The sequence below is a fragment of the Falco cherrug genome, chromosome 9 (assembly GCF_023634085.1).
Source record: "Falco cherrug isolate bFalChe1 chromosome 9, bFalChe1.pri, whole genome shotgun sequence".
Classification (NCBI taxonomy): domain Eukaryota; kingdom Metazoa; phylum Chordata; class Aves; order Falconiformes; family Falconidae; genus Falco; species Falco cherrug.
In genome coordinates this window covers 3684831-3708363 of record NC_073705.1, presented here as the reverse complement: position 1 = coordinate 3708363, position 23533 = coordinate 3684831, and the positions used below count along the sequence as shown (strand labels likewise).

The window sequence follows — 23533 nt, the reverse complement described above, 5'->3', positions numbered from 1 at the left end:
GTGCCCGCTGGCTCAGGGCAGGGCTGGAGAGAGGGAGGGCAAAGGCTAATGGAAACTGTCCCTTTATTCAGAAAAGGGACCATTAAATAAGAGCAGAGAGGGGCAGGAGCTGGCTGCATCCCATACCCCCTGAGTCCAGGCAGCCAGACCCCAAGTCCAGAAGGCACTTGTGTGGGCAGCGATGTGGCCCCCCTGGGCAGGCGTGGGGGCTGCTGCCCCTCAGTGCACCTGTGGCTGCTGGCTGTGGGGCAGCTCACCCCCCTGCCCCGGCTTCAGGGCCAGCGTGGGCACCTCCTCCTCCACTGACTCGCTGCCGTAGGCACTGTCTTCCTTCAGCTCTGCAAAGCAAGCCCCGATGCCATCAGCGACTGAGGGTCATGGGGGCAGCAGGGGACACCACACACACACACACCCCCCAGCCCCCCTCATTCCCTGTACCTGTGCTTTGCAGCTTCTCCAGGGCCTCAGTTTTGTGGAGCATCCTCACAGCCTTGCGGAGCCCCATGGAGTCCAGGGCCTCCAGCAGCCCCTCGAGGCTGCCCCCCGCCAGCTGCAGAGAGAGGGCACTGAGCAGGGCCAGCAGCCAGGCAGGCGGGGAGGGACAGGGGCACCCTGGCCAGGCACTGACCTCGTAACTGCGCAGGAGGCTGACGCTGGGCGAGGGGGTGTCCTTGTAGGTCTCCACTAGGCTGCAGAGCCCCAAGCGCTTGGCCAACTCGATCCAGTCCGACCCGCTGCAGTCCTGGTTGAGCAGCTGCTCCAGCCCCTGCAGTGCCTCACTGTCCAGCGACAGGACCTTCCCTGCGCGGGAGAGCTGCCCCCATCACACGCTGCCCAGCCCTGAGGCCGCAGGGTGCCCGCGCTTTTGGGGGGAGAGGGGCTGCTCACCTGGCCGGGGGGCAGCAGGCAGCTCTGCCTCAGGGCCCTGCTGGGATGCCTGCAGCAGGATCTCCCGCACCTGCAGACAGACACACGGATGTCAGCATCCCCCAAAGCACCAGCCACGTCCCGGGATACGGAGGGACATGGGCATGCTCACAGGAGCAGGTCCCAGGGGTTTGTCCTGCTCCACCATGCACCTTCTGGCTCCGAGTCAGGTCCAGGGGCGTGTGGCAGCGGCGCTGCCTCTGCTCTGCCTGCCGCCCCTCTGCGGGGGGCTCGGGCTTGGTGACGCATGCCACGGTGGGGGCTGGCTCCCCCAGCTCCATGGCCAGCTCCTGCTCCTCGGGGTCGGCATCCGTGTCGCTGCTGGCCTCAGACAAGGACACAGGCTCATCGTTCTCACACAGCACATCTGCCCCTGTCAGGGAAGGGTGGACTGAGCCCCCAAAAGGGAGGGCTGGCCCAGGGGTCTGCCCAGACCCCTACCCACGGGCACCCCCCGAGGCAGGCAGCCCCGCGGGGGTGGGAAGGGAGACGAGGGAGGGCAGCACCTTACCAGCTTTGAGGAGCAGTTTGGTGAGGGTGGGGGAGCCCAGGCCCGCAGCCAGGTGCAGGGGGGTATTCCCCGCAAAAGTCCGGCTGTTGACGTCTGCTCCCAGCTATGGAGAAAGGCGTGAGCCTGTGAGGATAGGCTGCCTCCCGCCCACCCCGTTACCTCAAGACCACAAGGGACACCCTGACCTCTGCCAGGGCTGTGCCCCATCCCCATCCCACAACCACCAGCCCGCCAGCCCTCCTGTACCTTCTTCACCAGGTGGGTGGCCATGTTCAGGTTCTCCATCTCCACGGCCAGGTGCAGCGGGGTCCTCCCGCCCTGCCTCTCCACCGCGTTCACGTCTGCTCCCTTCCTGACCAGCAGGTCCAGGCAGGCCAGGCTCTTTGCCTTCACAGCCAAGTGCACAGGCAGGAGGCCTGCAACAGAGGCAGAGGCTCAGCAGCCCTCCAGCCCAGCCCATGGGATGGCACCACCAACTTCCCATCATCTCCCAGCCCCACACACCATGGAAATTGGGCAGGCGGAGCAGGTAAGGGGCAGCCGAGCCCAGATGGGCTAGCAGTGTCCTCAGCATCTCTTCATCGCCAGCCTGGAGCGCCAGGTGCAGCAGGGAATTGCCGTAGCGGTCCAGCAAGGTGGGGTCAGCACGAGCTTGCAGCAGGAGCTGGACCACTTGGGGCTGCTTGGTGATGACTGCCAGATGCAGCGGCGTCTGCAAGACAAGCAGCACCCCCTCAGTAGCACTCTCAGGAGGAGCCAAGTCCTGCACCACCACCCTGGCCAGCAGGGCTGCACTGTGCTCAACGCTGCAGCCTCCCCGCAGCAGGAGCAGCAAAGGGGGCCCCCAGGACCAGGAGATGGGGGTGAGGCCCACGCAGAGGAGAACCAGCTGCTCTGGGAAACCTGTACCTGCTGCAGGTTGTTGGAGATGTTGATGATCTGCTGGCTGGGGATGCTAATGATGACCTCAATTAGCTGCTTGATCACAGCTGTCTGCTCATGGATAACAGCAAGGTGCAAAGGCCTGCAGAGAGAGTGGGATGGCCCCTGGCTCAGCTCCACGCTTCTCCCTGCCACCTCCCACCCCCTGGAGCCCCCCTGATAGCTCTGATGGCCAACAAGGCTCCCATGCTCTCCCCCCCCCAAGCCCTCGTGCACTCACGTGTCCCCATTCTCGTCCTGCGATGCAGCCAGGTGCCTCTGGACCGCCAGCAGCATGCGGGGGTCAGCGGTGACTGAGTAGTCGAGCAGGGCATGGGCATTGCGACGGGCCAGCGCCAGCATCCACAGCTGGCACAGCTGGGCTAGGGGGCGAAGCAGGACGTCACCCCCAAGAGCAACAGCCCCATCCACCCTCCTGCATCCCGCCCCGGGCATGGAGGAGAGCAGTGCCCAGCCCCGCAAGGTCCCCAACCTGTGCCACCTCTCCCAACCAACACCCCCCAGCCCTTGCTCCAGTGTAGCCCCTTCCTACCATGCTTCTGCAGCTCCTTGCAGTACATGCTCTCCGCGGGCGCCTGCCTGTCGCTCCCAGGACCCTCTGCCTCAGGGCCCTTCATCTGCACACCCCCCTGGTAGCCTCCCACGGGGTGGGGGCCAGGCGAGTAGATGCTGTTGTAGGCCAGCCCGGGGGAGTAGGGGAAGCTGAGGTTCCCACCTGCAGAGCAAGGAGGGGGGCAGGTGAGGCCAGAGGGAAGTGGGGAGCCCCCAGGGCTGGGCTGCAGCTGCCTGAGCAGGGAGGGGGAAGACGCATCCCCACTCACCTCCTCCAGAACCGAAGCCCCCAGCCCCGCCGCCAGCACCCCCCATGTGTGAGCCCCCACCAAAGTGCTGTGGAAATTGAGGCAGAACTTTCTTGCGCTTCCTCTCTACTTCTTCCTTATCTGTGGGGAGAGAGGGGCAGCAGGGTGAGGGGCAGCCCTGGCGGCAGAGGGCACGCCAGCCTGCTGGGGGGGGCTCACCTTCCACCACGGGGTAGTAGGTGAACTGCTTGGAGTCGCTCACGTCACCCCCCCGCTTCCGCTTCAGCTGCAGGAAGACGGTGACAGGGCGGTCGATCTTGGGCTTGTGGTAGGGGGGTGTGCGGAAGACGATGGCGTACTGCGGGCAGGACAGATGGACGTGGGGTCCCGCTCCTCCCTGGAGCTAGGGATGGGGCTCCCCCACCACACAGGGCACCCGTCTGCCTCGTGGCACAGCAGGACGCCCCTTCACCTCCCTCATACCTGCTTGTGCACGTCAGTGGGGGAGAAGTCCCCAAAAGCCTGCCAGCCGTTCTCATCATCCTCATAGAAACGCACCTCGATGTCATCTGGGGAGAGAAGGGACACTGGCACCACCTGTCCCCCTGCCCCAGCCACGCTCCAGGGGCCGCAGACCCCTGCCCACCCAGGGGCCTCAGATGGCTCCTGCTGCAGCCCCCTTCCAGAAGGTCCTGGCTGGAGGGAACAGCTTTTACCTTTCTGAACTTTATCACACAGCAAGTAGACCTCGTCCCCTCCCCGCACAGAGCCTGCTGTCTTATCCATCCGTGAGATCTTCAGGTTGGAAGCTCCTGGGGACTCTGCAGAGCAAGAGGAGGCGCTGGGAGCCAATACGGCAGACAGAGCATCCCTCTCCTCCTCCGCCCATCCTGCCCCACCCCCTCCCCGGCCCGGCCCTGCACTCACTGCTGTCGTGGATGGGGTCTGAGATGACGGGCTGGAGGGCCAGTGTGAAGTTCCCGCTGCTGTCGCGGAGGTAGGCAGTGAAGCGCAACCGCACAATGCTCAGGTCCATCACCTTCTTCAGCTCCTTCGCTTCCAGCTCGATCTCACGCAGCTCCGCTTCTGCCAGGGCAGGGGGAGATACTGTCAGGCTAGGCAAGGGGATGGGGCTCCAGGGTACGCCACATGCCCCCTCCCAGTGCCATGCTAACCCCCAGCTGCCACCTCGGGGTGCAAGATCCCCTGAGCTCCCAGGCTGCCCTCACCCGTCAGCATGTGGCTCCTGTTGCGCATCTTCTGCTGCTTCAGCTTTTCCTTCATGATCTCCATCATATTCTTCTTGGTGACATGCAGCACACCCAGGTTGCTGAATCTGGAGGAGAAGAGGGATCCCACTGGGATCTGGGAGTAGCTGGCTTGGGGGGCACCAGGCTCCTGTGGCCAGAAAGGAGCTGAGCAAAGCACAGAGCGGTGACACTCAGGCAGCAGGGGGGCAATGTGCGCAGGGCATAAAAGTGGTGCGCAGCAACCACACCAGAGAGGAAAGGAGCCCAGGAAAGAGCTGGCTGGGAAACTCCGGCCTCCCGCAGGTGACAAATCCAAGCGGGGGGACCAGGAGTGCTGGAGACATGCAAACAGGACCAGACTGAGCCAGCAGCCAGGGCTGGATGTGTAAGAGCAGCTGCAGTAGTTGCTGAATAACCCCATGACTCGGGCTGGCCTCAGAAGTCACCTGCGAAGCTAGGGAGCTGCAACCCCAAGGACAGAAGCCCAGAACAAGCTGCACGTGCCGGACCCAGAGCCAAGCAAAATGCTCAGAGGGGACAGAGCTGTACCCATGACCTTGCCTAAACCCACCCCTGGCCCCATCCAGCAAACCCAGCTCCTGGATGCACTAACCCCCTCTCCTTGCCAGCCTGAAAGTTGCAGCCAGACCCCCACCCCCCGGCGTGGGCAAGAGGCCACCTCGGGTCTCCCTCACACGTACTGAGCCGTCATATCCTTGGGTCCCACGATGGCAACACAGTTGCCAGCCTCATTGCACTGTTTGCCCACCAGGCTGTGGGCGTGCACACGGGGAGGGTCGCTGTGCGTCACCAGGTCCACCTCGATCCGGGCCATCCCCGTGTAGTTGCAGATCTGCAGGGAGAAAGGAGATGGGGATCAGGCACAATAACCCGGCAATCTGCAGGACTCTCCACAAACCCCTGCTACCACTCCCCACGGCCACCCCCCCTCATGTCGCAGCCCTCCCACACCTCAGTGCCACGAGACACACAGAGCTCAACACACATCTCCCCTCCCTCCTTCAGAGCACCCTCCCAGTGCTCACCTTGACGGTGGGATAGGTCTTGCGCCCCTTCTCACTGGATGCTCCTGGCAGCCCCCCGTGCGAAGGGCCCTCGCAGCCATACCGAAACCGGAACCCCCGCTGCAGAGGCAAAGAGGGGGTCAGCCAAGGGTGGTCCAAACCTGATGCCATGAGAGCAGAGGGTGACAGCTACACCTACCCTTACCTGCGTGACATCCTTACCTGCTTTGGCTGCTCGATGATGACAAGGTAGGGACCTTCCACTGGAGGACAGAGAGGAGAGGCACCGGTGAGAAACACAGAATAACCAAAGTACATGCTCCCAGTAAGGATGCTGGAGGTACAGGGACGGTGCTGAAAGTGAGGTGACCCCTGTTCACCCCAGGGGGGTCCTCAGGGCCCCTGGCCCCTCTGCTGTCAGAGCCTAGCCAGCAGCGGCAGTCAGAGTGGCAGGGAGAGGAGGGAAGGGCCAGAGAATGCTCTGGCACTTGGGGAGCCTCCAGGCACCCGTCACAGCCCCACCTCAAGTCCCTGGTAGGTGAAGCAGCAGGGCCAGACTGAACAGACCCCGTCCCAGTGGCACAGGGCAGGGATTCCCAGCCAGCCCACAGTGGGGCCAGTGAGGGTGCTGCTGGGAACTACAGGGCATGAGTCAGCCTGTTGGGAAACCCCACTGTAGCCAGGGACCCCCGGGAGGGCACAGCCAGAGGGGCCCTTACCCGTCTCCATCAGCGGCTCCTTCTGCTCCATCATGTGGGAGCCAAAATTGAAGTCATCATAGTCAATCCCATCCAGGCACTGGGCGAGGGGAAGGAAGATGAGTGATAAGTGTGTAGGGGCTGGAATCCCCAGTTGCCCTGGCAGGCAGGCACAGACCCCCCATCTCCCACCCTGGGGGGGGCACTCTGGCACAGACCCCCATTGCCCACCTGGGGGGGGGGGGCAGGCAGGGAACCCCTGTCCCTCCCAGGGAAGAGGGGTGAGCCGGTGCAGACACCTCGCTGCCCACTCCTAGGGGCACCAGCAGACCCTCCCTTTGCCCACCTTGGGGGCAAGCACAGAGCCCCCTCTCCCACCACGGGGGCAGGCACAGACCCCTCCACTGCCCACCCTGGCGGTGGACACAGACCCCCTTCTCCACCCCAGGAGCAGGCACACGCACTCCCAGTGCCCAACCCGGGGGCAGGCACAGTCCCCCTCCCCACCGCCCACCGAAGGGACGGGCACAGCCCCCCTCTCCCCCCGCCACCCGAGCGGTCGGGCAGTGGCCCGGCCCAGCCCAGCCCCGGGGCCGGGGCCGGGGCCGGGCTGAGCCTCCCCGCCGGGCCGAACCGGGCCGGGCCGGGCCGCACTCACGGGCTGGAACTGCTCGTCCATGTCTGCGCGGGGCCGGCCGGCGGCCTGCGGGGAGAGCGCGGGAGTGAGCGGGGCCGGCGGCAGGAAGGCACCGCCGCTCCGGAAAGTCCCTAGAAACCCCGCCGAGCCGGGAAATGACGGGACCGAACGTCACCGCCCCGCCCCGCTCGGCGGCACGGCTCGGTACGGTATGGCACGGCTCGGCACGGCACGGCTCGGTACGGCACGGCACGGCTCGGAGCGGGGCTCGGCACAGCCCGCCTGCTCCCCGCCCGTGCGTTTTGGGCTTCGGGCGGGCTGGAAATGCTGGCGGCCCGTCCCCTGCCTGGCACCCCTGGCGCGCCCGTGCCCCGAGTTCCCCCCCGGGGGGCGCACGGAGGGGTTTGCCCACCCCCCAGTTTCAAGTACCGGTCTCCGCTGAGCCGCCACCGCGCCCTTTCCCAGCAAGACCTGCCGTGCCGCGTGGCTGGAGCCGCCCAGACCCTGCCCCAACCCTGGCTGCAGCCCTGGGACCCCCAGGTCCCCACCCCGCATCACCTCACCTTGAGGGTGCGCCTCCCGTACGGGGGTGTCACCTCCAAGCCCCCCCGAACCCAACCAGGAGCAGCTGCCCCAGAGCCCGGTGTCCCCCCCCGGCTGGGGGAAGCTCTCCAGGACCCCGCAGACCCCTGCCAGGCACCCAGAGGGGTGCTCTCGGGCTCCCCGGTTCCCACTTACGCGGCAGCCCCTGCATCCTGCCTGCGGAGAGGGCCTGAGAGAGGCGTTTCCCACCCGCGCCCCCATTCCCTCCTTCCCGCTAGGAAGCGCCCGGTTTCGGAGCGAAGCGCAGCCCCGGCGCTCCCGGGGCGCATCTCCCGGCGCCCCAGACGGGGGCGCTTCCCCACCGGCCCCAGCGAGGCGCAGGCCCCCGCCCCCCGCGGCAGCGCGCCCCACTCACAGAGGGGGCAGCGGCTGGTCTCAGCAACCCATCCAGCCCCAGCATGGTGCGGGAACTGCCGGCTACCCAGACGGGGGTCCTGCTGGGGTCAAGGTCGTCTGCCTGACCTTCGGAAACCACCGGAGCCTTCTAGCAAAGGGGCAGGATCAGAGCAGAGCCTCCGGGCACCGTCCCTTGCTCCGCATTTCTCCTTGCTAAGCAATGGAAAGAAAAAAAAAGAAAAAAACCCCAACCTGTATGTGACTGCGGTGCCCTCGTACCATGAATTTCTGAATCAGTGGCTGCTGCAGGTCCCGCTCAGGGGATTTTGGGTGTGTGGGAGAAGAGGGGAAGGAAGGGGATTGTTCAACTCGTGCGTGACTCATATTCTGCAGAAGCTGAAAAGAGCATTTTCAAGGAGATTTTCCAGCCACCCAAGTCCTCCAAAGGGGCTGCCCTGCGGCCTGGGGCCTGAGGCTTTCCCTGGCTGGCCTGTCACCCCAGCACGTGGGGTCCCAGGGGTCTGCAGGTGCAGTGGCGGGGTGCAAGGTGGAGATCCAGCACCGCAAAATGAGGTAGGACCTTCCTCCTGCCCTTCTGCAGGAGCTTCCAAAAGCCAGGGAGCATGGAACTCCCCCTGCCAGCCTGTGGAAAGCAGCACACACTGTCGGGATTCCACTGGACATCCCACCTGGGCACCTCAGCCTGCTACCACCAGTCAGCTATCAATCTGCTAGCACAGATGTCCCAGAGAGGTGAAGGAGGGGTCAAACACCCTTCCTCAGTATGCAAAGCACAGCCACCTCAAATGCTGCCCACTGAGCCTGCCTGGGGGAGCCCAGGGCTGAAGATGCTGCAGAAGACCAGCCTGTGCCCCTTGAACAGAGCAGCTCCCCTTCTCCAGTGCCGTCAGCCCCATGCCCTCTAGAGGGGTTTTCTCAGCTCACTTATCGCTGCCCTGGACACTTCCACTTGTTGCAGCAAACAGCATGACTAAGGAGCATCATGGGGTCGTGCCTGCATCTCCCCAGCCCCCACAGCTCAGGCTTGCTCAGGAGGCTGCTGGCCATATGCCTGCGCACTTCCACAGTGCACATTAGAGGAAGCCCACCTCGCTGGTCCAGCAGAGCTGGAGTGTTGTTACCTGCTTCCTTGTTCCTGGAAAAGTAACCTCCAACCTGCTCTCGAGGTTAAGTCCTGCCTCCTGTGGTGAGCAGCTGTGCCCTTCAGGCCCCCAGAGCCCTGACTTTCCATAGCACACTCAGCTTTTATCCCTCATACAACCCAGAAGGGGACCCATCTCCCTCTCCTGCCACCGGCAGCATCCCCTGCTTCATGTTACCCAGTGCGCCTGGCCCGGACCCCAGGCTTGCACACACACTGCAGCCCCCCTTTGCTGGGCTAATTCCTCCCTGTCTTCAGACCCTCCTAGGGCTGAGGAAGGATTCTCCAGGCACTGCTGGGAACGGGGGTAGGGAGAAGAGCAGCACCCTGACCGCAATACACTGCCTGGCACAGCACCAGCTTCCTGCCCCGGCACACAGCACCTCTGCAGCAGCCTTGCTGGATGGTGCAGCTCCCCGTGCCAGCCAGCCTGCTTCAATTAAGGGCCAGCCGCCGGCAAGCGGCGCGTGTTAAAGCCATTCTTTCGTGCCTGCAGCTCCTTGAACGTGACCTAGTAATGCAGGTGCTATTTTCTTTCTTCCCATGACAGCCGGCTGACTTGCAGAGCTGATGCCCTGACGGCCCGAGGGAAACGTCTGCAGCAGCCATGGGAAAGGGCACTGCAGGGACACAGGCGGTGGCACGAGCACTGCCCTGCTCCCAGCCACCCTGGTGTACAGCTAACGTGTTCCAGCCACCCAGCCGGCTGCTCCTCTAACATGCTACTCCCTGCACATTTTGTTTCCCCCGGGGCCTGCTAATGCCTGCAAATCATGGCCCTAAACACCTGACTTTGCTTTCTGCATAAACCCTGTGCTCTGCTCCATCCCAGGAGCCCAAACAGCTACTGCCGAGGGTCTGGCAAGAGGCTGCCGAGTCCCTCTTGCACAGCGCTCACAGGGACTTTGTCCTGAGATCCTTCCTGGAAATGAGCTGTCAACCTGCAAGCCTGGCAGAGAGGAGCCCCCCGCCCCCAAAAGCTGCCCAAGCCTTCCCCTCCCGACCGCCTGCACCGAGGCTGCTTGTACCTCAGTGTAAGATGCCTTTACTCCCATGGTGGCTACCACGGTGGTTTTGGCAAACCCCAGCCGCCCACTGATCTGGTTTTTCTCCTCTAGGGCCGGCACACCAGCCGCTTTGCTGTTGCGTTATGAACCATTGGCTCGGGCTGTCACCCTGTGCCCTCAGAAAACCCCTCCGCGCCAGCCGGGCTCTTGCCGTCTCTCTCCCTGGTTTCCCCTGCGTCCGCAGCCCTTTTGAGGGGCAGCTAGCCAGGCCCCCCCGTGGGGGCAGTTAGCAGCCCCCGGCCGGGGCTCCGGCAGCGCTGGGACAAGAAAATAAGCACCTTGCCCCTGGGTGTCAGCACCAGCCCGGGACCGGCTTTGCGCTCCCCCGCCAGGACAGCAGGTGCCCCCCAGCACCCTCTCCCTCGCAGGAGCGGCCGGGACCGGTGGCCGCAGGCTCCGCAGCAGGGAGGGGCAGCGCCCAGCGCTGCACCCCCGAGCCCCCCAGCCGCCCCGCCGGCGCCCACCGCCCCAGCGCTCAGCCCCGGCGGGGCGGGAGCTGCTGCGCACCGCGGGCGGCCAGGCTCAGCACCCCCGCGCCGGGGCCGAGCACACGGGACCCCCCCTCGATGCAAGCAGCCCTGCCCGCTGCCCGCCAGGCCCCCGGCTCCGCCGCGCTCCCCCCGGCCAAGGGGGCACCGGCGCCCCCGGGCCGCCCTCCCCGCAGCCACTTACCTCCAGCCCCAGCGCGGCCGCCTCGCCTCGCCCCGGCCGCGGCCCCGGGAAAGTCCCGGCCCGGCTCCTCCTCCCGGGGCTTCCCGGGCGCGGCTCCGCCCCGGCGGGGACAGTGGCAGGGGGCCGGGGCACCCCCCGACGGGACGGGATGGGACGGGCGACTCCAGGCTGCCGCATCCCGGGGGAATCCGCTCGACCGCCACCTGCCTGGCCGAGCCGCGGGGTCCCGGCTGGCCCCCAGACCCGCAGGGCCCCTCGCCCCCGCCCCCCGCGGAGCATGGCCCCACAGTGGCCGAGACCCCAGCCCTGAGCGGCAGGGAAGGATGCTCTGCCTCACCCTGAGCTGGTTTTCACTTTTATTATTGTAAATTCACCACTCCCTCTCTCTCTTTTTTTTAATATATATATATATAATATATTTAAACATATATTAGATATAAAAGTCAGAGATGCTCCTCTTCAAACTACATATACTGGTGGATTTATAGGCTGATTTTGAAAAGGTGGGTGCATCAGGAAGCCCAACCTGATCAATGCACGCAGCAGCAGCAAATGTCCCTTTCTAGGGACAAGGGAAAATTTATATATATATATCTATATATGTGTGTCTATATATATATGTAGACATATATATATATATATGTAGACCTATATATACACACACCCATGCACCCCTCCCCTCCCGGCCAGTCCCTGCCCAGGCTGGGGTCAGCCTGAAGGGGCCAGGGCTGAGCAGGGGGCTCGCACCAGGCAGAGGCTGGCTGGGCTCCACGCTGGGGCAGGCACGGGAGGACGGATTTACGAGTCTCAGCAGAACATGGCATGGGCTTCCCCTGCTCCTACAGACATGCTTCCCCTTTCTGTGCCTGTGCTCCACAGGTGGGAGGGCTGGCGACAGCCCACCCCCAGGCTGGAGACCCCGGCTGGGGTGTGCAGGCTCCCACATGCGACAGCTTAGCTTGGCAGCACCACGGATGAGAAATCTGCCACTCTGCAGGCACTGTGCTTGCAGGACATCCTTGCTGTGAGACCTGTTTCCTAACCCAGCTGACTGCCAGGGATCACAGGAACTCCATGGCCTGGGAGGTAAAACCTGCCTCAGCAATTCTCCAAGCTGAAAAAATGTGAGAAAGCTGGAGGGATGGAAGGCCCTGAACAGCAAGAGCTCTGGCAGGACGGCTGCTGTGGTCCAGCCGGTGCTGCTGGTGTCATCCTGCAGCAGCACAAGGCACTACCCCTACCCTGGGCAGGCAGGCAGGGAGAGACCCCCACTGCCGTCCTCGCTGGGGGTGTGGACAGACCTGCGCTGCCATCACCTCCTGAGGAAGGGAAAAGGCACTCTGGGTTTTCTGCTTCTCTGAGAGTCACAGCGGCTGGCGGGAAGGCTTGCCCTGCTGAACCATACCACCATGGCGGTGGAGGAGGGAGGGACCGTGATCCCCCCCCTCAGCACAACCAGGCCCGCATGGGGAGGGGGCCTCTGATGATTGCCTCCAACAGCCCCCAGCTCAGACGGAGCAGCCCCAGAGGCTCAGGGCAAATCCCGGCTCTGCTGACAGCAGCACCAGGCTGGAATCCCCACACCCCAGCAGTGACCCCAGATGCTGCGGGCAGGGAGGGGGCAGCTCCTGAAAGGGACACTGGCTGCCAGAGGAGCCCCAGCCCCAGCTCCCACCGGGAGGGGAGGGCACCACACGCACCCCCAGGCAGACGGGGTCTCAGAGACATTCAAGGTGGGGGGTCACCGTCAGAGCCCTGTTTGAGGGTCCCCACCGTGAGCATGCCTCCTGTGGGGTCAGGCCATGGCCAGACCCTCTGTGTGGCTGTGGATGTGGGCCGTGCTGGATATGCCACTCTCACCCTTGTAACTTTTGGGGGCCCGGCTGGCTTTCAGCAGGACCAGGAAGGTGTCTGTGGAGATGGCTCCAAACTCAAAGGTGAAGGTGCCGTAGAAGACCAGGACATCGATGATGAACATCCACTCGCACAGTGCGGCCACATGCTGCAGCACGAAGCTCTCCTGGATGAAGAACACACCACCTGAGGGCATCCCCGTCAAGGAAAGCACAGCTGAACTCCAACCACTCCATGGAGGACCACATCCCACTGCCACTGCACACTGGGGCAGCCATGAGCAGCTCCACACACACACACCCCCTGGAAAACACACCACCCTCCCCTAAAACCAAGAAAACCCATACGCTTCCCCCAGCACGGGTGAGGCTGTGGCACACGTGCCCAAACTAGCCTCAATAAATCACAGGACTGATGCCAGGTGGGGATTTTCTGAAGAGGCTGGGGCAGGGGGAACTCAGGCTGCAGCCTCAGGGCGAGCTGGGTACCCAGATGCCTCACGCTCCCCGCACCCTTTGCCTCTTCCTCAGCCCAGGCTGACGCTCCCCATCCTCCCATGGGATGGTCAAAGTCAATAAAACTCAGCAGCCCTCAACCCCAGACCTGCAGCAGCCCCCGTCCCTCTGTGCTGCTGGCTGGCTCACCCCACAGAGGGGCCCTGCTGCCCCTCCTCCAGGTCCTACTGCTGCCAGAGCTTCTTTATGCTTCCCTCATCCCCACTGGGGATCTCTAGGGAAACCTACTGCCAGAGCCACCGTGGGTGAGGGGAAAAGGCAGGTACATCCCCCAGCCCTCCAGATGAAGCCCCTGGCAGTACCCTGCCTTCTGCCAGCAAGACCAAGATCTGCGAGAGCTGGAGAGGCAGGAACCTGACCCACACGGGGCAGAGCCCTCTCCTCTCTCCCCTAATCCCACCCCAAGATGTTCCAGCCCTTTCCCCACACTGCCCTCACCACAGCTCGCAGCTTTCCCACTTCTGGTCCCCAGTGGAGCAGCGTGGTCACAGCAGGCTGGCACCAGTCCTGTCTGCCTCGTCCTCACATGCCCTGCCTGTCCCTCCCAGCTGGCACAGCCCCATGGCACTCCTGCCCTTCCCAGCTCGCTGCCTGCTTCCCAGCCTGCCTGCCCGCTGCAGTGACGGAGCAGAACCCTCTGGCATCCTCCAGGCCCATCAGCACCCCCCAGACTCCTCCTGTGCTGCTCACCCCGGCCAGCCGCCAGCCAGCCGCTTTGGGACCCGTGGATGCTGCATGCTTTTTCCCCTTCCTGCCCAACAACCACCACCTTGTTTCCCAATTTATCCCCAGCCTCAGTCCTAAATAAGCCCCTGGCTTCCCAGCCACACACTCAGGACCATTCTTCCAGCCCTGCTTCACCTGCTGCCGTGCCCTCCTCCCCTGGCAGGGTGTTTGCAGACCCCAGCGCCTGCTCACCAAGCTGTCCCTTGCCCCCCCGGGCAGGTTGGCTGGCCCCGGCTGGCAGGGGTGCTGCCACACACTTGCCTGGCACCCGCGCGCAGTGCTTTTGCACTCTGCTTCAGCTGTAAAGGTAACCGGGATGGACTTCGCATTGCTGGGGGCTCAACACACCTTTGTTTCATTAAAAAAAACAACTAACCAGCCCTTCCACTCTGCAAGCCTGCAGCAGTGGCTGGGCTGGGCCGCAGCAGCCAGGGCAGGGCTGGTTTGGGGCACTGCAGAGAGATACCCACCAGCATCCCTTCCCCTCCTCGGCCCCTGCACAACGCTGATACTGCTTCTCCTCCAGCCCACACCTGCAGCGAGCTGCCTGCCCCCCCCCCTCTGCCCAGCCCCTCTCCTCATACCATGCCTCACTGCCAGACCAAAGGGCAGAGGACGTGGGGCACGTACCCCCCCTGCAAGGACCACCTTTTGCCAGCCCATCCCAGATCTCCACCCCACACCTTTCAGAAGGATATTGAAGATGAGGGTGAGGAAGGCCACAGCGGTGAGGATGCTACGTAAGTGGCCAGTCCAGTACTGCCCATGGGTTTTGGCCATGCGGTAGGTAAGGATGGACTGCAGAAGCAGGAACAGCATGCTGGTGGGAAAGGCCACCCCTGCCCCAATGTAGTGCAGCACCTTGGCGTGATCCACCTGCAGAGAAGAGACCATAGGTGCCAGCACCCCAGGATGGTCCCTGGCACAGCTCTGAGCCAGTGGGTGGGCTCATGTCCAGGCAGGAATGCAGGCAGCACCAGCAGTGGGTGCAGGCAGCTCACCCTGTGCCCAGCTCCCAGCTGAAGAGTGGATTTGGACCCACTGGTCTGCTGCTGGGATCACAAAGCACTCTATGCCCAGGGGCATGGGCTGCCTGCACCGCATCCTGGGGGGTCACAGCCCTGCCTTCAGCAGAGCTGCAGCTGGGGTGCAGGGGGACCAGGGCCAGCGAAGCTGCTCCCGGAGGCGGGGGGTGGTGCCAGCAGCAGCCTCCTGCCAAGCAGAAGGACCGGCTGCTGTGGGCAGAGCACTGGCAGCTGCCAGGAGGCCGGTGCCTGGCAGTGCAGGCATGGGGGTGAGCGCTGCCTTCTGCCACCAAGTCTGGGATTGCTCGGGACCCTGCGAGCACAGGCTTTGCCCAGGATTCCCTGAAATCGCCCCCCAGGCAGCAAATGCCCACAGCGGGGTGGCCAGGCAGCGGGAGCATCGGCAACCTGGCCGGGTCTCCTCTGCCCGGCTGGCACGTCCCTGACCGCACCAGATCACGCATCCATGGAGCAGACCGACCATGCAGAGGGTCTCAGAAAAGGGTTAAACCAAACCCGGCAGCCTAACCCGGACCGAAACTGTAAGTGCACAAGCAAAGGTGTTTTGCAGCATCTGGGGAAGCCCAGCGGCTGGCAGAAGTGAAGGAGTGCATGGATGAGGGGGCTGGAGCAAAACAACCACCCCAAATCCTATACCACCAAGTGGTGCTGCTGCCGCTGCCCCCGGGGCTCCCCAAGCAGATGCCTTACCTGGAAGTTGCCCACCATGGTGAGGCCAGCAGCACAGACCCAGCCGGTGGCCAGCCCCAGGGTGTTGAGGAGGGATGGCCCAAGGCGCTCCAGGAGATGGGCATAGCGCAGCAGCCCCACCAGGATCACTGCGGGAGGGAGACACAGCCCCATTGCACACTGCTGCCTGTGGACTCTCCCCACCAGCCCCTGGCCCGCACTGGAGTAGGGGGTGAGCACCGCAGGGCACCCCACTCCTGGCCTTGCTCCCCTGGCAGCAGGCACTTACCCATGAAGGAGCCCAGGCTGCAGATGAGGCTGAAGAAGCAGCTCTCAGGAGGCAGGGTGCCACACTTGCTGCGGGGACAAGGCAAGGTCCAGGGACTCCTCAGCTGGGGGGCACTGGGGTGCAGCGCTTGCCCCTCTCCCCAGGACACACTCCCAGGGGGGCTCTTGGAGCAGCCAGCCCTGTGCTCCCACCCCATGGCTGCTCACCTGACCAGGGGGATGTGGTCCAGCGTGCAGCAGGAGCCAGGGCCATCCACACCGCAGGACTGGTTGTAATTCCTGCCGGGAGCAAAGGGACAGGTAAAGAGAGCTGAGCTACTGCGCGGGACCCCCCTGTCTCCTTCTCTGACCCCAGGGATGTGCCCGTGCCCTGGGGACAAGCCCCGCCGGGGAATGACCCACCACCCCACGGGGTCCTCTGGGAGCATTGTGCCTGGGTTTCCACAGCCTGTACCCTGCCTGCTGGCTCTGCTGCCCACCCAGAGTCCCTGCCTGCAAGGAGGAGGCCACAGTGGGGCGGGGGGCTGCCTGGGCCAGGGTGTGCTGGGCCCAGGGGGTTCTTGCAGCCCCAGGCGGGAGAGAGAGCACCCCAGGGCCAGCCCCGTCACACACATCCCGGGGGTGGGAGCAGGAGTGGAGCTGGGCACACAGCCAGTGACAGCTCTGGGCTTGCATGGACGGGTGGGAATGCAGAGCTGAGCAGGAAACAGCCCCCCTCGGCCACAGCACCCCAGGGCAGTGCCAGCCCGCCTGGGGGGGAGCCAGATGCCTGCGGGGGGGCGGGGTATGACAGGAGCAAGCTTCCAGGATGCCTTGAGGAGCCTGGCACGCTGTTGGGACACCCTCCTGGATGCCTCTGCCGCCTGCGACCACCGCGGAGCCCTGGCTGTGCAGCTGCAGACCCATGAGCCCAGGGACCTAGAGCGTTTATCTGCCCGAGACACCTTCCCATGCCGCAGCTTCTGCACACAGCCATCATCAGATTCCCTGCCAGGGGGGTATGTGCCCCCCTGCTCTCCTGGGAGCTGCACACGCTTGCAGCAGGCTTTTGGGTGCCCCTTTGCTGCAGCATCATCCAGGCACCCGGCAGTTCTGCCTGGTATGGCTGAGTGGGGCCCCCTCCCCCTCCGCAGGCAGGGACCCCAAAGCCCTGAGCCCCAAAGGGCCCCCTCAGACACCCCCTGCCCATCAGCTGGCCCCAGCCGCTCGGCAAGCACACAGTTAAACAGGCCGTCTGGGAAAGGGCGGGCTGGGCTCTGGTGTTTTTTCAGCCTCCTCCTTTGCTGGTGGCTTTGTTTTCCAACCACAAACCCCGGCAGGCACAGAGCCCCACGGCCTCCTCAAGGGCTGCTCTTGGGGCCGTGTTTGGCTTGGGAGTTGGGTTTTTTTTGGTGTTATTATTTTGTTTAAGCCGAGCATTATTCATTGCTAGGGGCTGGCTGTGCCACAGCCAGCCCCACAAGCACATTCTTCCCAGGGCAGGATCAGCCATCGGGCAGGAAATGGCAGCAGCGTGTTTTTTCCCCTCTTCTTCAAACACTCCAGCAAGAATTAAACTAACATGGATTTTTAAGGAGGCAAAAAAAGCCAAAAACCCTGTGGAAGAAGTCGCCAAGAGAGCAAATAGTGGTTTTTTTCCCCAGCCCTTGCCTCTCCCATGCCTCGTCCCCCACCCTGGGGTGCTGCAGGCAGCTCTACCCGCGGCGAGCCCGGGCACCATGAGGCCATCCCGTTCCCCCAGCACTGCCAGATTTAGCCTCAAGCAAGCAAGCCTCAAGCTTTTCCATGGAGACACACAGCCCTCTGTAATTCCCTGACCACTTATTTTCATACTTTCTCCATGCTGTATTTTTTCAATGGCCTCCTGGTTTGCAGCAAGGCTGGACTGTTCCAGGAGTAGCCCAGCCTGGGCAGGGAGGGACAGTGGCTTTCGATGGCCCTGCCTGGCCTTGGCATCCTTACCGCTTTGCAAATGCAGGGCCGAGCCTGCCAGCAGCCAGTCCCCAAGTGGCTTTACTCCCGAAAGCCACTCACGAGTCAGACAGGAGACACGTGTCCTGGGGTGGCTGTGCCCCATCACTGTCACCATTGCGTCTGCTGGGGGAGAAGCTGGGTCTGTGCCCCTTTTAATGCTCCCACTAGCTCCAGCCCCCTCTCAGGGCCAGCCTGGCCCTGAGTCACCCTTTTAGCATGGTGACGGCGCAGGAGGGGCCTTGGCTACCTGGGTAGCCTGGCACAGCATGGCCTGGCTCAGGCAGGACAGGTCTGAAGGGGGACACAGCATTATGGGATCTTTAACCAAGGTGGTCCATGGTGGAGGGCCCCTGCCACCCCCCAGGCCTTACCAGTTATGGACAGGGCAGATGTGGTTGTTGGAGAGTGCCATGGCGTACCTGGGGGAGAGACAACAGAAGTTACCACAGCCACCCACCCGCCTGCACCCCTGCTTTGGGCTGGCACTGGGGCCCAGCTGCAGGGACCGGCCGCAGGAGCAGGGGGTACAAGCCCTCACTGCCTGCCAGGGGCCAGCACTTGCCCCATGGCACCTTCTGGCTTTACAAAGCAGGAAAAAGAAAAGCAAGTGCACAAGCACAGCCCACGCTCCGTGCCAGGACCAGGGCCGCCTGCCCTGTGCCCCCACAGCCTGGCCGAGAGCCGCCTCCTCCTCCAGTTCAGCATGGGTGGTCCCACAGGCATCCCCCACACCACGCTGCCTGCTACCCGGCCTCCAGGGGGCTGCTCTGCCACACAGCCCCCCACCCCGGCATCAGGGCTCTCCACCAGCCTATGTGCAGGGTGTCACCCCATGGTCACCAGGCTCTGCCGCGCTCCCCACAGCTGGCCAGCGGCTGGAGCAAAAAGAAGTCTGGAAAAGCAGCCGGCACGTTGGTAGGGCATTTGGGGCAGATCAGCTCCATCTGAGATGGAGTCGCCCCTGCGCAATGGTCCGTGTAACAAGGGATTCGTGACATACAAGGGGTTCCCAGCCCCGGGGCCCCCCAGCCAGTGAGGACCCCTCCTGCCTGGCAGCCACAGCACCCAGTGGCACCCGTGCCGTTCAAACTGCCGCCGCCAGTGGCCGTAAACAGCTCAGGTTAAAAATAGGCTCCGGCACCGGTAAGAAAACCCCTCTCCCGCCCGAGCTGGCCACCTAACAGCCAGGCTTCGAAAAGCGTGATCCCAGCATGAGGCCCCAGGGCAGACAGGACAGCTGGGGGCAACCAAGGGGCAGTGCTGCCCACCCCAAGGGCTGCCCGGCGAGAGCACCGCACCCCCTAGGCCCCTCGCCCAGCTGCTTCCCAGCACAGGTCTCCCCCACGCACCGGTCCTCTGTGCCTCCTGGGACAGGGCCATAAGCCAAGCGAGGCACAAACAGCCTGGCCCTCCTGCAGCGGGAGGTGTCCCCCATGCCCCCGGTCCCCCCTCACAGCTCTGCGCCCCCGGGCATGGCTGGCAGGCCCCGCAGCCACCACGAGCCCCTGCATGCAGCTGCCCGGCTGCACCCTGCTGCTGAGCTGGCAAGGGACACTGTCTCCTCCACACAGCTGCAGGACGTGTTTGGGGTTAGAAAAAGGGCCCAAGACCTCCCACCCACCCGTGCTGCTCCGGGCTGGAGGGGCATCTACCCCAGGGTCACCCATGGGAAACAGCCAGGGCTTTGCAAGGCACCCAGGCAGAACTATCAGAGCACAAGTTCCCTCCACCAGGATCAGTATTTGGCTTTGTCATGAAGGAGGGTGGGCAATATCACAGGGGGGAACATTTAGAGGGGGGACCTACGTGGTATGGGGTGAGTTTGCTCCATCCTACACCCCAAAAAGTCCCATTACTTACACCAAGGCTCCCTTTAGGAAAAGGCCCTTGTCCAGTGCCTGCAACACGGAGGTGGGGGCTGATGGACCAGGACAGGACAGTCCTGTGTGGCCAGCTGAGATGCCAGGGCCAAGGCCTCGGGAGGGAAGCAGCAGGGTGGGCTAGTGCTGCTCGCCCTGGTAACACTGCTTCTGCCCCCAGCACAAGGGTCCCCTAGCCCCCACATCCATCCACCACGTGGGATGGGCGCTCCTGTGCTGGTCACAGCCCTGGCACCACAGGACCTGGGCTGGTGACATCGCTCCCAAGGCCATTCCCGTGCTAAGTGCCAGCTGCACTCGCTCCTGGACTGGGTGCGCGGTCCCACGGGGTGTCAGGGGTGTGAGGCCAGGGAGGCATGTGCCAGCACTGCTGCAGGGGACGCAGTGACCATGCGAGGTGGCTGCAAGGGGCCGGGGAACTGTGGGAGTGACTGAGTGTGCAGAAGCACCCTAACACAACACAGGCCCAGCAGTGCCACACAGCATCGCACCCTGCAGCACCCCGCACCCCCCCCGGCCCGCAGCATCGCACCCTGCAGCATCCCACAGCCCTCTGCCCCGCAGCATCGCCCCGTGCAACACCCCCCAGCCCCGCCGCGGCACTCACACGATCCACATGCCAGTGATGGTGAAGGCGGGCAGCGTGACGGGCAGGATCCCCCAGGCCGGCATCCTGGGGCCGGGCATGCCCCGCCGGGCTACAGGCGAGCGGGGCCGCCGGGGGAGCCTCCCCGCTGCCTCCTGCTGCCGCGCGGCCGCCGGGCCGCGCTCCCCATGGGCGGCCGAGGCCGCGGCCGGGCGGAGCCGTGCCGTGCCGAGCCGGGGCAGCGGCCCCGGGCGGCGGGAGCGGGGGCGGCCCCGGCGCCACGTGGCGGCCGCGCTGCCGGCCCGGGAGGGGGGGGGGGCCGTGCCGGCACCCCGGGCGGGCCGCGCTGCGGAGGGCGGCCGCAGGCGGGGGGAGCGCGGGGCCCCGTCCCCTGCAGGGCACGGCCGGCGGGGCGGGGGCGGGCTCCCGCGGGCAGAAGTGGCGCGGCGGGGGCGGCGGGCAGCGCCCGGCAGCAGGGACATCCCCCCCGCAGCTGCCTTTGCCAGGGCGGAACCGGGCAGCAGCAGCTGCCTGCAGCGCCCCCCGTGCGCTGCCTGCCCCGGGCACCGTCCCTCTGCCCACCCGCGCGGGGCTGGGGGGCCCAGGCCAGCCTGGCCCGGAGCACGCTGTGAGCGCAGGCAGCTGGCCTTGCTCAGTCCCCTCTTCTTCTTGGGGGCAAGGGGGGGGTGACACGGGCTCAGCCTCCTCTCCCCTCGCCAAGGCTCAGCACGAACCCCTGCACCCACTGGCCCCCGCGCCCCCCGGGGCCGGCGGCTCACCCGGTCACCCGCACCCACCCTCCCGCCCCGCTGAGCCCGACCCCGCTCCCAGGCACTTTCTACAAAGGGCCCAGCCAGGGGTGAAGGCCAGCAGCCCCCCCCTCAGCCCCGCGGCCCAGGGCCATTGTCAGTTTTCCACGGAGGAAGCTGGGGCAGAGCGGCCGGGCTGCGGCCAGTTCCCGGTGGTAACTGCAACAACCCTGTCCCGCAGCGGCCGCATGCAGGCCTGTGCTCGCACCCCTGCGCCCAAAGCCTGCGCCCTGCCGCTGCCTTCTGCAAGGAGCCGCTGCCCGGGAGCAGCACCTGCCCTGGCCTGGGCGGGAGGGGAGCCCCCGCTGCCCACCACCACCCCCGGGCAGGGGCAGGCTACCAGCCAGAGGGGTACCACCGCATACCAGGGCTTCAGTCTCTGCAGATCTCATCTCCCAATGCGACGCGCTGGATCATGCTCCAGGCAGCCTCCTCGCAAGCCCAGGTCTCCTCGCAGTTCAGCACACCAGTGGCTGTGCACTCCACAACTTTGCTCCCAAAGCTGCGCCCTGCACTCCTGTCCACTGGCAGGCAGCAGGCCTGGCCCCCTCCCCGGCAGCCCCCCAGCCCCCTGGCAGCGCTCGGCAGGTCCTAGATCACTCCGAGCCACAGGGTGAGCTACAACCCTCCCCCCCGGGATGCCTCCCATGGGGTGAAGGAGTGGGCACCGTGGTTTCAGGGTGCTTTAGGCTCTGAAACAGGCACAGATTTTTCCAGAGGAGTTCAACAGCTGGCATTTCCAGGAGCGAGGGTAACTTCTAAACAAGCCAGCTCGCTGTTGGAAGGTACTTCATGGAAGTCCTTCCTACAGACCAGGTCTTCTGGATATGCTCAGATTGAATCTAAAGATTGAATCTAAAAGCAGCATTGCTTCAGTTTCACAAGTTTCAGTGCCAAATTTATGTTTTACAGCCAGGGCTTATCTTTCCCTAGGGCTTTCACCCACTAGGAAGCTTCACACCCATGAGGAAAACACCAGCTCTGTAGTAACACATCCTACTGACACATGCTAAATCCCAACACTTATTTCTGTTTCAGCAATGGAAGTTCCTGACGTAAATGAGAACAAAAGAGGTATGTAAATCCAAACTATGGCGATGTCTGTCCAGCTGCTTCTGGAAGAGTAAGACCCATAAAAATGGGAAAGAAGCCCAAGACTAGAAAAAGTATATGCTGGGACAAACCTGAAGGCTAACATTCTGAACACTGTTCCTCGCCAACAGGCGCTGGCAGTATGACTGTCCTTTATGTAATGTAAGTTACATGTAAGTTACAAATAGAATTCAAGAGACTTACCTATAAAAGTACATGCTACCTGTCAGTTGATTCTGACTTCCCCTTCTGTTCAAACACTTTCCCCATTATTTTTTTCCTCTGTAACACATGAAACCTCATTATTACAAAATCCAAACAACATTCAAAGACTTTTTTTTTGGGTTTTGTAGTCCGTTCCTATTTACACTCTAGTGAAAACTGTTTAAAATGATATTCTGTCAGTCTTTCCAGTCAACATTCTTTCCATTCCAGTCCTGCTTCCTGCAGTTCCCTCGGGTGGCTTTTGCTTTGCACTGCAATTGTCCAAATTAAGATATAATGCTCTCAGTAGAAACTGAGTTTGCAAACACAGTTTAAAACAGAGCACCCCCCAAACTATCTGAAGGTAGTGGGGAAAACTGAACTCTGCCATTAGCTGATGCTACTCCAGGAAGTCAAAAGGACCACCTGGGGAACAGAGGGCAGTAGTGCTGACATTAAGGTACTTGACCATTGAGCAATGGCTTACAAAGAGTTAATCATCTAGAGGTTGCAGAGAACATTTTGGAGACAGCCCAGAAAAACAGAGCCGTAAACTGAAGTGAAGGGTTGGAAATATAAAACAGAAGTGGGCTGGATACAGAAGGGCCAAGGGCAGTGCAAGAGTTCAGACACACAAATGGAAACATCTAAGGGCTGGAAGGACAAAATCCGGGAGCCGTGGAGGGTGAGGAAGAGAAGACTGCAGGAGTTAAAATATTCCAGGAATGGTGGGAACGGGGCAAGAGAACCAGGGCTTATTAACAGGACTTTCCTAGTATCTGCATTACTCTTTCATTACGCAATATTCAGACCTTTGCTCAAGCAATTCAAATAAGTTTTTAAACCCCTTATCAAGCCTGTAGGAGTCTCCCGGAATTCTTGTGATAGGGAAGGCATTGGTGCCTCACACAGCTCTAAAGACACTGTGGCACTGTGTGGATCTTGCCACAAAACAAAGTAGAAAACACCAGGAAGGATGTATGTGTGGTTGTCCGCATCCAGGGCAAGCATTAGCCCTGGAAGAGCCCAGGATCTCTCATGCCCTCTCCAAGTCCGAATCCTGTCAGTGGAAATGAAGATTTCTTCCCCATCAGACACAAAATGCTCCTTTCTCCAAAGTCAGCCAGGTTGTCACTGAAGCCTGTGTCCCGTGCCGCAGGGCACCTGCTCCTCAGCCCTAGCCTTTGCCCTCAGCCCTGGCGGAGCACAAGCACACAGCAACATAGCACCAGTGATTTTACAGCTGGACTAACCTGTTGC

General features: G+C 63.1%; 2 protein-coding genes across 4 annotated transcripts; both read right to left on the bottom strand.

The window, feature by feature from the left end:
• Positions 1 to 46: 46 nt before the first annotated feature.
• On the bottom strand, positions 47 to 10727 carry NFKB2 (nuclear factor kappa B subunit 2). The gene is made up of 24 exons (XM_055720790.1): positions 10631 to 10727; positions 7749 to 7942; positions 6812 to 6856; positions 6175 to 6253; positions 5678 to 5718; positions 5477 to 5575; positions 5132 to 5283; positions 4410 to 4516; positions 4108 to 4266; positions 3897 to 4001; positions 3664 to 3749; positions 3400 to 3538; positions 3202 to 3321; positions 2913 to 3095; positions 2601 to 2742; positions 2348 to 2462; positions 1943 to 2150; positions 1685 to 1854; positions 1439 to 1541; positions 1080 to 1300; positions 889 to 958; positions 629 to 801; positions 439 to 550; positions 47 to 338 (listed from the first exon to the last, which is right to left on the bottom strand). Exons 2-24 carry the CDS (start codon positions 7791 to 7793, stop codon positions 220 to 222), a joined length of 2793 nt encoding a protein of 930 aa, XP_055576765.1. The 5' UTR covers positions 7794 to 7942; positions 10631 to 10727; the 3' UTR covers positions 47 to 219.
• Positions 10728 to 10974: 247 nt separating this feature from the next.
• On the bottom strand, positions 10975 to 20733 carry TMEM150A (transmembrane protein 150A). Of its 3 annotated transcripts, XM_055720793.1 has the most exons (7): positions 20190 to 20668; positions 18074 to 18121; positions 15936 to 16007; positions 15730 to 15797; positions 15462 to 15589; positions 14409 to 14601; positions 10975 to 12670 (listed from the first exon to the last, which is right to left on the bottom strand). In XM_055720793.1, the coding sequence occupies exons 1-7, from the start codon at positions 20648 to 20650 to the stop codon at positions 12426 to 12428; spliced, it is 1215 nt and encodes a 404-aa protein (XP_055576768.1). In that variant the 5' UTR covers positions 20651 to 20668; the 3' UTR covers positions 10975 to 12425. The 3 variants fall into 3 exon arrangements, with proteins under 3 accessions (XP_055576768.1, XP_055576767.1, XP_055576766.1); XM_055720792.1 differs by lacking the exon at positions 14409 to 14601 and having other exon boundaries at positions 10975 to 12650; positions 20190 to 20673; XM_055720791.1 differs by lacking the exon at positions 10975 to 12670 and having other exon boundaries at positions 12834 to 14601; positions 20190 to 20733.
• Between the last annotated feature and the right edge of the window lie 2800 nt (positions 20734 to 23533).

Coding starts and splice junctions, on each gene's coding strand:
- NFKB2 (XM_055720790.1), bottom strand. CDS start 7,793: ATGCTGGGGCTGGATGGGTTGCTGAGACCAGCCGCTGCCCCCTCT. Junction 6,857..7,748: donor GACCAGCCGCTGCCCCCTCT/GTGAGTGGGGCG, acceptor CTCTCCCCGCAG/GCCGCCGGCCGGCCCCGCGC. Junction 5,719..6,174: donor GGAGCCGCTGATGGAGACGG/GTAAGGGCCCCT, acceptor TCTGTCCTCCAG/TGGAAGGTCCCTACCTTGTC.
- TMEM150A (XM_055720791.1), bottom strand. CDS start 20,650: ATGTCCCTGCTGCCGGGCGCTGCCCGCCGCCCCCGCCGCGCCACTTCT. Junction 18,122..20,189: donor ATCACTGGCATGTGGATCGT/GTGAGTGCCGCG, acceptor TCTCTCCCCCAG/GTACGCCATGGCACTCTCCA. Junction 16,008..18,073: donor ATCTGCCCTGTCCATAACTG/GTAAGGCCTGGG, acceptor TGCTCCCGGCAG/GAATTACAACCAGTCCTGCG.